At 37.4% G+C, this 14,890-nt stretch overlaps 1 protein-coding gene across 1 annotated transcript in view; it reads left to right on the top strand.

Annotated features, from left to right (window-relative positions):
• Positions 1-14,890, top strand: part of LOC123320314 (unconventional myosin-XVIIIa) — a 119,958-nt gene that overhangs the window by 17,407 nt on the left and 87,661 nt on the right. The window contains exons 4-5 of the mRNA XM_044907610.1: positions 1,082-1,451; positions 1,534-1,671. Of these exons, the coding sequence (XP_044763545.1) occupies positions 1,082-1,451; positions 1,534-1,671 (508 nt within the window). The remainder of the gene's footprint in view (positions 1-1,081; positions 1,452-1,533; positions 1,672-14,890) is intronic.

The raw sequence follows: 14,890 nt of genomic DNA, 5'->3' as shown, positions 1-14,890 counted from the left end.
ACTTCCACCTCGATGAGAACAAATACTTCCCGACTATATTGAATGCTGCCAAGTTATACAAAGTATCGAAATACCAGCAGCCAACAAACCAAGATTGAATTGCCTCGATGAGACAGTACTGGTGGTTAGCTAGTTTGATTCAGATCGTAAGAATTGTTACGATCTTATTTGAATCCATATCAATCCTGCCTTACTATTTAATAATTATTGAGGGTTATTTTCGATTTTAATTCTCCGCATTCCATTCCTCTATTTCCCATAGAGATTTTGAGTCCTATTCTTTCCCTCGTATAACTAGAAGAAACTGTTATTCAATATCTTGTAGTCATAGGTCCATAAAGACTGAGTATTACAGTTCATCTTCCCTCTCAGTCTTTCCAGACTTAGTCAGTTTCTTAGCACCATAGCTGCTCATCAGCTCAAAATGAGTGTTATGTTTTGTCTGATGATGTTAGAAGCCTTAACCTAACAATCTATCTGATAACCTGCGTTAAATAATATAAGGATTTCGATGGATGTTCGGCAGTTCATGCTGCATCAGTGTCAGTCTTTATTTCCTGGATTCTCTTCACCTCATTTGCTTCGTCCTTTCGTCTGTTACCTCTTGAGAATACATACGACGATAAGGGGTCAAGTTTGTACCGCCTCTTTTGCCAGTCATATCGGTTCCTTCCCTCTCTTTAATATTTTTTCATAGCTATTTCTTAGAAGAAACATGATGCTATGCTCGTCTTTCGACACTGCTCAATTCTGAAGAGGATCGAATTAACTTATTGGTCTTTTGGTCTTCATGTCTTGCTGCATGAAGAGTTGATAGTTGGTGATCTCTCCAAGGGTAGAGAAACTCAGCTAGGTTCCTGAAAATTGTTTGACCAAGTCTCCCCATTAAAACTTGTTCTGTCTGCAACTCCACACAGCAGACTGCCACAGAATTATATTAGGCACCTAGCGAACGGTCCTTTCATTTCACGATCAAATTGAAACTACTGGGGGGACGATAGATGTGTAGAAAGCATCAAGGGAAAACCTTTTCATTCACTTTCTAGATTTTCTAAGAAAAACACATATCATATTTTTACAGATGGAACCGAACGTCGAACCTAGAAGACCTCAACCTACCATTACCCGCCATCACACCTATGGTCCTTCCCCCACCCCGGACACTAACCATCGCCCGCCAAAAACCTCCCCGCACCGATTTCGGCTTCTCCCTGCGTCGAGCCATGGTCCTGGAGAGAACGCCCGCCAACGATGGCGGCGGCGCCTCCGGCGTCGTCAACATGAGGGCGGTCATCTTCGCTGAACCGGGCGCCGTGGTGCAAAACGTCAACGAGACTGGCCTCCTCCCCGGGGATAAGCTGCTCGAGGTCAACGGCGTCTCCGTCCACGACAGGACCAGGGAGGACATCATCGACATGATCAAGGCCAGCGGCGACTTCGTGACGCTCAAGGTACGGTGTTCCGCAAGGGTCTGTGTTTGGTCCCTTGTTTTTCTGGTCGGTTTGTGGGATTCTAATCCGGGTTTTTTCCCAGGTGCAACCGGTGGCGGAGTTGAGCGAGTTGAGTCGAAGATCGGCGCAAGATGGCGGAGAGATTGTCCTGGACGATTCGAACATCAAGGGGGGCACTTTGAGGAGGTCCGGGAGCTGCAGGTTCAAGAATTCAGCCACGGTGAGTGAATAAACGTGATTTGTTATTTCTAATGATGAACCTTTGGATTTGGGCTCAGAAAGAGTTTGAAATTTTTCGTAATAAAAACGAAACGATAAAGATAGTAATAATGAAGTACAGATTTTAGGATGTTCCCAATAAAGCGCTCCACTTTAAATGGTTATGACATCATTCTGTTGTAGATGCGTTTTAATCGTGACTATTTGAGCATGTGTTTCAATTGAAGCTAACATCCGGAGTCTATTAATTGGGACAATGGATTTAGGAACAGTATAATATGGTAATGTTACACGAAATGAAAGAACCTGGATCGAAATGTTACAAGAAGTATTTTCATCGCAATTCGATGGAAAAAAATACCAGTGACCACGTGATATTTCGTTATGTTTGAGTTCGTTTTATACAGTACTCATTATCCATATTTGCTTATTAAAAAACGACTGGAGCTCGATTTAAATGCAAGACGAATATTAAGTGGTAACGGTTAGGTATGAACACTCTCTCAGGCATCATATAACATTCATCATCATGAGCGCTCGTGTGCATACCGCAAATATCAACATTTTCTTCAGATCAAGGCTACGTAGAACAACTATAAATCGAAAATATATTTTGAAACGGATAGAAGAGGTTAGAAGAGCAAGAAGGCATTGAAACGGAAACGACTCGAACCCATACAAGGTGTTTTCAAAGGTGGGGTTTTTTTGGATTGAAGGTAGAACTCATCAAAATAAGTCGTTCAACCAGAAATTGTCTATATAAAATTTCCAAGATGGTTGAGATACAACCCCTAGAAGTTCGACAAAATTTCATTGAATTTCAAGTACGGAACTGTTGAAGGTGACTGCGGCATCCAAAATCGAAACAAAACATAAACATATGGCTGGATACTGAATGGTTCAGTACCAAGTTCATCGGATTAGATGCAGCAGGTCACTTTTGAAAGAATCATAGTTATTGTACCGTGGAATTTAGGATGAAAAAAATTTAGAAAATCGAGGCAGTTTCTTGAAAGTGCTTATGTTAGTTATGTTGAAAAAGTGCTACGATGTTTCCCCATTTCATCCCATTTTTACGACGATTGTTGGAATGTTCGAACAAGAAGATTGTGATGCCCATTGTGAAAAAATTCGTTAAAAATTTAGACGAATTTTATTGGCGAGATTTTGAAGTATTATTCTATTTTTTACACATGTGTCCTAAGTCTCTTCTGTCAGTTGGTATCGAAATGAGCCATTTCATAAGATCGTGTAAGTTACTAAAAAATAATGACAACAATTCGGCAATCCCAAGTTTCCATTTTCATTACCACGTAGATATCCAACGAGCCAATATCCTAAACGAAACCACATGGTCTTATCAAGAGATAAGTTTTGTCCCTCTGCTTTGCGATAATTCAGCCAACAAACCGTCTATGGCCGTATTAGGATCTGTTTCAGTAATCATTTTCAACTTTGTCATTTTGATAGTTTTTTATAGGTGATTTTTAGTGGAACGCTTCATTTTAACCAGTTCTACCTTCTGTTGAAAGAAACCTTCAAATACACCCTGTAGTCTATTCACTTTTGAAAAGCAGTTTCTCGGCCTTGGAAATTTGACACATTCCATACCGGTAGGACGAAAGTGTGAGGTTATGACGCTTGTCAAAATATTTTTGGGTTTCAAATAAGCATTAAAAAAAGCAGTTCCCTATAAAAATTTATAAATAAAATCTGATTGAGTATTGGAATTACCAAGATCTGCTTAGCAGCAGGCTCATTCGGCTGATGTGGAAATTTGTCTGAATGGCTTAAGCAGCCGTGGACATAGTAAAAGGAAGAAGGTGAAGAAATAAGCACTATGTCGCTTGTTCTACATAAAGATCTTAGACCCGTTTGCACCAAACGCACTCAGTGTTAAGTGTCCCTTAAAATGAACCCTTAACTTAAATTACGTTGCACCAAGTGTTAAGTGACATTCAAATGGCTAAAGCTAGCCTTAAATTTGAGCGCTCCTGTAATGACCACTTAGGTATTTAAGGGCGGGATTCTAACCTAAAATAATTTGTTGAACACATAAACTGGCTGCAGAACTGCTGCGGTTTTTCTAATAACGTCAAGTACCTTTTATTTGACAATCCATATCATTATCAATAATAATGCGAATTCAGCAACAAAAAGTTGTCACTCTTTGATAATAATATAATAGTTTACTTGACACTGACTCACTGACTGACAATACAATAAAGTTGGGTTAATGAAATGACAACGATCATCGGCAACCGGCCAACCAATGAAAAGGCTTTATTGGACTAGAATGAAGTTGCACCAAAATAAAAAACTGAAATATCACTAGATATCAGAACTTAAGGGCCCCTTACTTAAGATTCTGTTAAGCCGCAGTCGTGCAACTGGCAATAAAATTAAGCGTCCATTAACTTTAAACTACGCTTAGTTGAGTACTCATTTTAAGGGGGATTGGTGCAAACGGGCCTTAGTAGTTACGTATTTCTCACAATGTCATTTTTTTTTCTTGATGTTGTTCCATAAATACGAGGTGTTCCAAGAAGGATATGGCCTTATGAATGTTATTGGGAACAGACAATACAGTTTATTCCCTATTTTCAAAATAAGTTACAGATGAAGGCTTGTAAGAAACTGTTTATTTCTCAGGAATACAATGCACAGATTTTTTTTATCCAGTTTATTACTGGGAAGATACTCAATGCTGTTTATAGCTACTAATAGGATTTGATATCAAATGGGATTTTCAAATTCCGATTTCTGGATAAGGTTATGTCAGAAATGCTACACTGATGTTACTGAATATTTGGAGCCTTTGATTCTAGTTCTTATTCTACCGAAACTGCTTGACTTCAGACCTAAGATGGAGGTTTCAATAACCCTTAAAGAGTTGACTTGTGCTTCAGCTTTGTTCCCATGGACATCCTGAATGCAGAGAGATGTTATTTCGGACGTGAGCTACCTAGTACATCGAACACCAATCGTATCATCATGCTCATCATTATTCCCAGCCATTACCCTGCGTTTCCGTCCGAAACTCATCGTTGATCCTCCAGCTTACTAACGGTTACCGGAATTTTGACCGCGCAAAATTGGAAACGCATCGATGGACGTCGGAGTTCAGTTCCGCCGCGGAACGTGAAATTAATTCGCTGGCTGGTAAGGCACAGCTGTTTTCATCATTAAGAGGGTCACGGGCAGTGAAGAACAAAGCGGGTTGTGTCGAATTAACGTCTGCAATTTATCGAATTATTGTACTTTGCTACGCCAACTACTAGGCACTGTGGTATTCGTGGAGATGATGCTGATTGAAATGGAAGATCTTTACCAGTAGGTTATAATACAACGTTTCATCAACGTTCCAGTAAAGTATTGGCGTGGAAGAGTGTGACTTGGACCGACAACACTGCAGTCCTGATCAGCAACTGGTTGGTGCAGGTGCTGGTACTAAGCCTCAAAGCAGTGTGAAAGCTTTGTACACTTACGATCTTTTACACTGCTAGCCCTCAATATCTAACTTAGATAACTGAAACAGTGGCCCAACAATGACCATTTCTCATCCTGTCAAACCTTAGCTAAGTCTACAGGGCTTTGACTCACGCTAATTTTTTAACAGTAGATTCCTGAGGTCGAAAGAAACACTTTTTTTCGATACCTTTTTTGCCGATTCGGCCTACTTCAAGTTTTTATAATGAGCTGTGCCATCCCTGGAACAACAAAAAAACCAGCTGAATCTGTGGACACCACATTCATTTTACAAAACGTTCAAATAGTTATTAGATAGCGTCCAACTTAGTTTTAAGAGTTGGATTCTTTGAATTTTTGGTATTTTTATGGTACATAAAGGTCAAAATGATAATACTGGAAGACGTGGGTGATATCTTGCGTTCGAAAAAGATTCATCAAAGAAATGACAAACTATATTCGGATATTCTTTCCATTCGATAAAACCCTTTGTGAGATATAACTAAAAATAATATTTGTTTTATGGTTTTCAACAGCCTGAAACTTATCCGATTCGGAAAAAATGACAGAGGAAAATAGTATTTCTTACGACCCAAAAATCTATATTGTATATATATATATTCTTTTGAAAAAGAGAGTTACAAACTTTTACAATCTAAAAATAACAATGAAGCGGGTGTAAAGAAATGGAACAAGAAACAGATCCTAAAAACCTGTTCCACGTTCCAGATCTCAGTGTAAGCAGAGGAAAAATGTCAACGGGGTACCATACATATCTCCGTATGATACATGAAAAAAAACAGAGATAAAAACCTCAGAAAAAACTCTCTGTTTGCCCGTATAAGTGTAATGATGATGTATTTGTGTAAAGAATAAGCTGTATACGAGTCCAAGACTCACCCTGTATGGCCCATTCACTTTCATAAAAACAGTCCGTTGGTCATAGAATAATTTTGTGTTTTGTTACTATATTGTATGTGTCAATAATTTAATATTATACTTAAATACTGATATTTTCCAATTTCCGTTCAACTTGATAAGGAATCTCTACAATCAGTTTATATCTTCGAACATAGATACATGGAACGGAGAATAAACATTTGTTGTTATCCAAGGACTGGAGTGAGATAGCTACTTAGTGTCGCCAATCATAATTGAGAGAGTTTTGACTCAGACATTGTTGTCATATCAATTTTCTATTGAAAAGATAAGATAGGACAGTAAATAAATTTCTACATGTAACGCCACTGCTTTTATCTATGTTCCATGGTTTATATAAATGTTAATTATGTTCATCATATATTTTCGAATTCAATTATTTGCCGAAGTAAATTCATATTGTGAGAAAAACGTAATCACTAATACCTTTAACAGCGCTGAATTAAAACCCAAAAATGTTTCAACAATCATCATAACCTAACATTCTCTTACTTCACTGTTGAGAATTGGTCAAATTTTCAAGGCGCACTGACTGCTTTTTCAGAAGTGAATAGACTATATTAAGTGAATTTTCTTGAAACTCATTTTTGGTTTTCACGCCCATCGTCTGAAGCATAAAAAATAAAAATAATAAGATATTGTTTATATAGAATGCAACTGCATTATTACCTGTTCGTCGAAAGCAAATTTTTTAACAGTTATATTGAAGTGATATTATAATTCTTGGCAATAAATTGAAATCTCCAGAGTTATTCTAGTCATATTGATATTTTTGAAAATTCAAGGAACAGATTCACTTAAGAAAAAGAAGTTTCTACCTCTATTTGAACCTAATCTAGCCAAATTTGATCTATTCCTATTGGGTAGTTGGCAAAATTTTGTTTTTGAATAAATTCGTAATGAATATCTTTTTCATCAAAATCTTTATCTTATACCAATATTTCTTGAGATAATCATTAAAACCTTTTTTTTATGAGTACATCTGAATCTGAATCTGATGATGGTTTTAGGGACTCCCATATGCCATGTACTCTTTTTGTTTACCTGACTGTGATTCATCAAGTGTTGTAATCGATGCCAACTTTACTTTCGTCAAACCCACGTTAAGTGTTATACATCGTAATAAGATTTCAAAAATCCTTAACATTCTCTTCTTCCCTTTCTTCGTCCTTTCTATGTTCCCGGCAATATTGGCCATCCAGGCAAAAGCTTCTCCATTCCGTGAAAGTCTATAAGCCAGGACAGCTCAGTGCAGAAAGACGTAGAATACTTACCTACCCTTTTCTTAGCATTTTTGTAAATTTTGGCGTTGTTTCGAAGGAAAATTACTCTAAGGAAAAGATCGGTTATTGAACAACGTTCCGACACATTGGTCTACCCTGATGACGAGACACCTGCTACCACGATTTCACATTTGGCGGAAGGGCAAAATTGGTCATTTTTGTTTTAAATATCCCAGAGAGGTCACCGTGGGAGTGAATATTAGATAATGAATGTCTAATCACGTTTTTGAGTTTCTCTTAAGTTAACGAGCTTGATACGAATCTTGAGAATGTCCACTTATGTGGTACGTCTTTGGTCAGTTTACTCGGTATAGGCAACTAATGATACAACATGACGTATCTTGTGTAGCTCGGCCAACGTTTCTTCGCGCAAGTCTGACTATTTTATGAGTCAACTAGTACCTAAAACTCGTACGCACGATTTGGAAATAATAGGAATGCAAGAAGTAGCTGCCTGGAATTTTAAAGTTCTGTTCTATTCCTTTCTGTGAACGGAAATCGATGAATCGTTGAGAATAAATGCTAGACATAGCTTGAGGACGAAGGTTGAGAACGTTTTCATTCATAATTCTCCTTCATTTCGATCAGTATTTGGATAATATTTATACAATGCGAAGAATGTTCGAATTGTAGGTATGCCTTCTTCCATACAGATTATTATCTTGGACTCCGAAATCTTCTAGCTAACCTCGAAAAGATTCATTACCTGAACCGTGGCAATTGATCTAAGCCCTTCTATGATTTGGTTACCTGTTTTTGCCAGGATCATTCTGCTCATATTCGAAGAATAATTGCAGGGACTTATGACCACTTTTTGTTGATGTTTTTGATTGAAATATCTTTTTTCGTCAACCTCAACAGCTACTGGCTAACTAGTAACGAAATATACAATATGAAAATAGTTTAGGCACATTGTATTGTGTTTTTAAACCGTATCGCAAAATCCAAAGGAAAGAGCTTTTCCTAACTAGTGAATCTTCGTGTGTTCGATATGCATACAATTTTCAATCCTTCATCTTCTTTTAAAACATAACAGTATTGTTGACAATTGGGGCCATTCTGTTCCTGAAGAAATGATCTCTTCCGGTCTGTAGATAACCAAATATAAAATAAATCATCATTTCAAGTATAAAATTGGAAGACAACTGAATGAGATGTGGGGATAGCTGGTCGACTGCATTATTAAATGACCATTTGAATTCATTAAAAATGTTACGAATACGTACGGCTTAGCAGAACAGCGTAGGCAGAGAAATATACTACCGGTTGACTGGTGTTAATTTTTTCGTTCTGTGAGACGGCTCAGAGTGCCATTACGTGTACTCCAAGCTATAAAGATATTGGAGTACTGGCAGTACTGCCCACCCATGTCAAGTCGAAGTATATTTGTGACAGAAGTAGTTAAATATACGAAATATTCCAGCGTTTCCAGTATGACGGGATATACAGCGTGCCAAAAAAGTAACGCAACAAGCAAGTGATTCTTGTACGAAGAATTATGGAGGAAAATACTTGCACTTGTTCATTTTTAATTTCGAAAGCAAGGAAACCTATGTCTTTTTGAATTTGATGATTCTCACCTCCTAAGACTTACACCCCACTACGTTGTATTGAATATGAAGTAGGTATATTGTGATACAAGTGTAGAAGTGAACTTTCAAAGCACTCGCAAGGAGTTTGGGGACACGACAATGGTGTATTTATGTTGTCTTCTGGTAAAGGATAAATAAGTATTGAAAGTTCAAAAAAAAAATAGTGCACCATTTACTTATTTCCTGCTAGTCCCACAAACAAATGATAATTTTTTTTATGTTAAATACAGCAAAGTAATGGACATCTGATAACAGTAATTGTCCTTGTAAAGCTCAATTCATATAATTCGTAACTTCCAAATGGTTTCGAATCTCCCATCCGATATTCTGAAATAAGCCGAGTAGTTAGGGAGCGCAAGAGGGAAATTCGGGATTTACAGGAGCGTGTTAGATTAAAATGAGGAGATACCTTGGACCCTGTATAGTACCTGCGAGGATGTAAGTATTGATATCTAATTATCCTAGACCAGTTCCATTCATAAACAAAAATATTGCGAACAGTAACTCAGTACAAGTGTCAGTGTGAAGTTTGAGGTTAAGAAAATAAACCAGAGTTACGCAATTAATTGAAAGAAAGAAGATGTCCACCGAAATTGTGAAAATCAAAAAATTGGAGTATCGAGCCATCATCAAGTACCTGTATTTAAAAGGGTTAAGAGGTAAGCAGATTTACGAAGATATGCTTGATACCCTTAGTGATCAATGTCCTTCGTATGCGATCTTGAAAAATTGGACTGCAAAAGAGGTAAATTTTCCATTGAAGATGATGACTGATCGGAAAGGCCAGTTTCTGTGTCAGTCCCAGAAAATATCGATGCATATGCTTTTATCGACCGTCGAATTGGGCAAAAACGGATATCTGAAGCACTGCATATTTCATACGAACGCGTTCATCATATAGTTCACGTCAATTTGGACATGAGAAAAATTGCTGCATCATGGATCCCCAAATGTTTGAATGTTGACCAAAAACGTGCAAGGGTAGGAGCATCGCGTTCGATCTGTGCTAAAATTGAAAACGATGTAGACTTCTTAAACCGAATTGTTACTATGGAACAATCGCTGGTTCTCCAAGACCTAAGAAGTTTTTTGTCCAAAAGTCTGCTGAAAAAGTTCTTGCCTCAGTTTTTTGGGATTGCCATGAAGTAATCATGATTGATTTTTTGGATAAGGGTAGAAAAATAACCGGACATTACTATTCGACATTACTGATCACTCTTCGGGAAAAAATTAAAGAGAAAAGAGAGGAGAGCTATCCAAAGGTGTTTAGTTTTCGCAGGACAACGCCCCTGCACACAAATCCCATGTTGCCATGCAAAAAATTCGTGATATAGGGTTTGAATTACTAGAAAACCCCCCTTATTCACCAGATTTGGCTCCATCCGACTATCATCTCTTTCCTCAACTGAAAAAAAGTTTAAAAGGTCTTCCAACGAGGACCATAGAACCTTTCTTATTTCAACCATCTAATCTTCAAAATCCACTAGGTCTTTACGAAGCTTGACTCAATCTAGATTTAGCATCGTGGGCTCCCCAACTAGAGGAGAGAAATCCAGAAATTCGCCTATAGAATAGTGTTAGAAATGAATAAGTGATGCTAACGTGTATAATAGAAATATACCAAGAAAAATAAATCTTTTTCACCTCCATTCAACACTGCAAGAGATGATGAGAACAACAAGGGTAATAGATTCGACATCCTACCACAAGTTGGTTCTGGTTTTATCAAGGAGCTTGTTGTGGGTATAATGAGAATTTCAAAGCGCATAGCTGAAGTCCAAGAACAATAAATAATCCTTCAAACTTAGTTCTTGTGTTAACACCAATCAAACAAGGACGTTTATCTAAACCCTTTCAATACATCGTTTCTAATCCATTGCTACCCGGTGATTGAATTAGAAACTTTACCGATCGATCACGTCAATTAAGACCAATTCGTGACTCAAGTCTCGAACCATGTGCACCGAAAGTTGCAGGAAGAAGTTGGTGAACGGTCAGAACAGTCGGACGTTGCGCATTTTAATTTTTTCGTGTCAATGCACCGCAAGAAATGATACTGAATGTTTGGTGTTACTCCATCCTATTCGGTGATAATTAACTCTTTTTAGAGAACCGATGGGGATCATGCTGTGAGAGTCAAGATTTTAATTTACTACGATTGGGCAATTCACCTGTAGTTTCATTCCAGAAATTGTCTTTAGGTTTTTATTTATTGGAATGAATTTCGAGCTTAGTTACAAGGTTAGATTCTTCCAATCTGCGTTTGTAACAGCCGAAAATTCTCTGAAGAATTTTCTACAGAATTTAAGCAAGAAAACGACAGAAATTATTCTGTATGATCAGTGAATTCTACCGAAAGTACGTATGTAACTGCCAAGAATTCACGAGTAAATTCTCTAGAGAGCTGTTGCACAGGGGCTTTAGAGAGCAAGGTCTACATTGATAAATTCAAAAGTATTGGATATCGATTGAAATTTATTTTGGGAGGATTTTGCATCTCTTCACAAACCTTTTAGGGCTTTCACTCCCAATCTCTGAAACAAAATCGTTGATTTCATTTTTAATTGATTTTGTTTCAGAGATTGGGAGTGAAAGCCCTAAAAGGTTTGTCAAAAGTATTGACCATCTGACCATAGCCATTATAAGGATATTGATCAAAATATCAGCCTACCACATTCCTACACCTTGTAATGCATTTTTGTTCGTCTTAAGGCCATAATAGTGGCAGAAGGTGGCCATATACAGGCTGGTACTTCGACTCGTACAAATATTTTAAAAAGTAGATTGTTGAGGTCAAATGAAACATTTTTTCCGATTCGGCCCTGATAATAGGATATAGCAATTTTAAATTTTTATAGTGAGCCGTGCCATCTCTGGACAAACGAATTTACCTTCAGAATAACTAGCTAAATCTGTGATACCACGCATCTGTGGATCTTCTAAACAATGTTGTATTCAGCCAAAGTACCCGAATCTTCAAATTTCACAGATACTTTTTAATTAATCAAATTACTCGAAAATGGCGCATCGTATGAGAAAATATGAAGAATACTTTTATTTTACAGAACATTCAAATATTCATCAGATAGCGTCCAACTTAGTTTCAAAAGTTGGGTTCTTTGGGTATTTTTATGGTACGTAATGGATATAATGAGAAAACTGGAAGACGTCGGTGATATTTGTGTTCTAAAAAAATAATCAAATAAATGAAAAACTATGTATATTCCGAATTCATTGGATCATTCAATTGGATAAAACTGTTTGTGAGATACTACTACTAAAAATGACATTTTTCTATGGTTTTTCAACAGCCTGTATCTTTTACACCAAGCCGATTCGGAAAAAATGGTAAAGAAAAAAAGTGTTTCTTTTGACCTCAAGATTCTATTGTTAAAATATTTCTACGAGTCAAAGACTCACCCTGTATAGTCGAAGTAAACACCTTATGGTTTTTCGGATATTTTTTCAATTCTTTGTTTTTGAATGAATAGAAAATAATTTTCTGGTCGACCTAAAAAAAAATGACTTTTTACGTATTTATTTTCGAACGAAAATTCTACTATTTTGAAGGCAGAGTCGTCCGCATACACTTTTCGTCCGCAAACCCCTTTCGTCTGGATGTTCGTCACTCACTTAGGCCTGCCGCAGATATGCAAATTTTAGTTTTGCAACTGTTTAGTTGCAGAAGTGAGTACAATGCATTCATATGGGGCCGCGCAGACATGCAACTGAAAAGTTGCAGCGATTTCCTTTGTGTGCGCCCTTGAAACGCTTGCAATCAAACTGTTGCGTAACTGAAAAGTTGCATGTCTGCGGCAGGCCTTAGATACCAATATTAGACAGAGGGGCGATTGAATCAATTTTGGGAATACATATTTTCATGAAAACATAAGTGTCCGTGACAATAACTGTCATTCGCTGTTGTCAAATTAATTCTTTTCGAAATCTGCTAGATTTCACGAGTAAATTAGGTACGTGATTTGAATGTTAGTGTTCATTATAATCAAGAATGGACAGTGATAGCAAAGAGTATTAACTCTTTGGTGATAGCGATATGAATATCAGTAACACTACTACAAAGCTGAGGGAATTTGCAAGTACGGCGACCTAGACTAGGCCATCAAATGGGTAACTAATTACTTTCATAAAAGTATGTGAGATCGACGGAAAAATCTTAATAGACATGCACCTCAGCAAAAATCTGTCTGTCTCGCCTGATTGCTAGCCTCTGCTGCGCCTCAGCTATCAATTTACAGGCTCGACTTCGACAGGCAGTTTTTTGCCCTTGCTGTATAAATATCTATTTAATGCAAAAATTATGACCTTTTTGAAAGGTAACACCTCATTCTCCGAGCCCAGTATTTTCAATAGCAAAGCTTTATGTGTTTGAGACCCTGCATAATTTCCGAAAACGACCGGTGCTTCATAAAAACGCAACTTCCCATGAATCACTGAATTCGTGCTAATGAAAAAGATACCCGGAGTGCAAACATAACATTACATCTATTGGGTCCCCGGAGCCAATTAGAGAACCGGTGAAAATTTCTTCCATAAATCAGTGAAATTTCGAAATTTCGCCGCTTGTTTACCGAGTCAACAGGTGCAACGCGGCTGGAAGGACCGGCAGAAAGAGAGACGGAACCTTTCTAGATGGCAATCTGTTAGGAGTTTACGTGCATAACTCAATTCATAGGTTACCGCGATAAAATCTACGGGATATGACATGTAAATTTCAGAGTCGTGACTGCGGGCCGTTTCTCCACTTTGTTAAACACGTCAATGGTGTTTTATACCAGGGCTGACCGAAAAATATGGGGTTTATGTTCCAAATAAGCCGAATCATTTAGAAAAATATAGATATCCTGAAAACGTTGAGGGAAACAGAGCTGTGGCGAGCACTAAAGAATCGTGTCAAGTCTGGGGATCGTGTTGACCATCCTATTGGCTCTCTTCTACAATTACATCTCTCTTGAAAATGATCAGTGAGCCATTACCTCACCGGATGAAAGTAATGAGGTGGAACTTAATCCTGTTGGAAGTGGATGAGGTCTTTTTGTAGAAGTATAAGGGTAGAAATATGACTTTGAAGTTACTGAGGCAATGGCTCACAGATTGGTAGAAGATTGAATGGGCACTTCGCTCTCCAGACTCCACACCTTTGGATTTTTTCCTCGAGGGTTATTCGATAAACTCGTATAATCATTACAAAAAATGTATTACACTCTGTATCTCTAAAACGAATCGTTTGCGGTTTTATGTTTATGAGTCTTGTTTTCTCAAAGTAACTTAAGGACTCTCCCCTTTTCGTTTGTACTTACAATTGAGGAACACCCTTTATACCAACCAAAGAACTATTAAAAAATAAATACATCCACAACGGCCAGTTAGTTATGTTTCTCTCAAACCGACATACTTTTAATGTTAAATACGCTGTTAGTCATGTTTCCTCCGTGATCTAAAAATTATACTTCGCAAATATTGAAGAGCTGATTATATACTCCATTCACTTTTATTTCAGCACTCGGTTGGCCATGAAATAATGTTCTCAAGTTTTTGTAACTAGAATGGAGTAAGGTTGGCACTCATGAAATGTCGTTAATGTCATAACGCTGTTGCCACAACTAAAATAGGTATCAATTTTTATCACGAAAATGCCGAAAGTAATTGAAAAAAGAGACAGGGTTTCAGGAAGTGCTATTTAGAATTCAGGTCCGCTCATTCAAATAGTTATACCCTGATATTCTAAAATCCACAATACGTCAGACGGTAGCGAACATATTCAATGTAAGAGAATTTATATAATGTTCCATCTGAATCTAAACGACTTATATTTCAGCTGAATATTTCCACAATCAGAAAGATTGCGAATGAAGAGGATGACAAAGAATTTCCTTCTATTGGGAGACCCAAAAAAGTGGTGGCTTTTGAGAATTTTATG

The sequence above is a fragment of the Coccinella septempunctata genome, chromosome 9, assembly GCF_907165205.1.
Source record: "Coccinella septempunctata chromosome 9, icCocSept1.1, whole genome shotgun sequence".
In the NCBI taxonomy this organism is placed as follows: domain Eukaryota; kingdom Metazoa; phylum Arthropoda; class Insecta; order Coleoptera; family Coccinellidae; genus Coccinella; species Coccinella septempunctata.
This window is presented reverse-complemented; position numbering and strand designations above follow the sequence as displayed.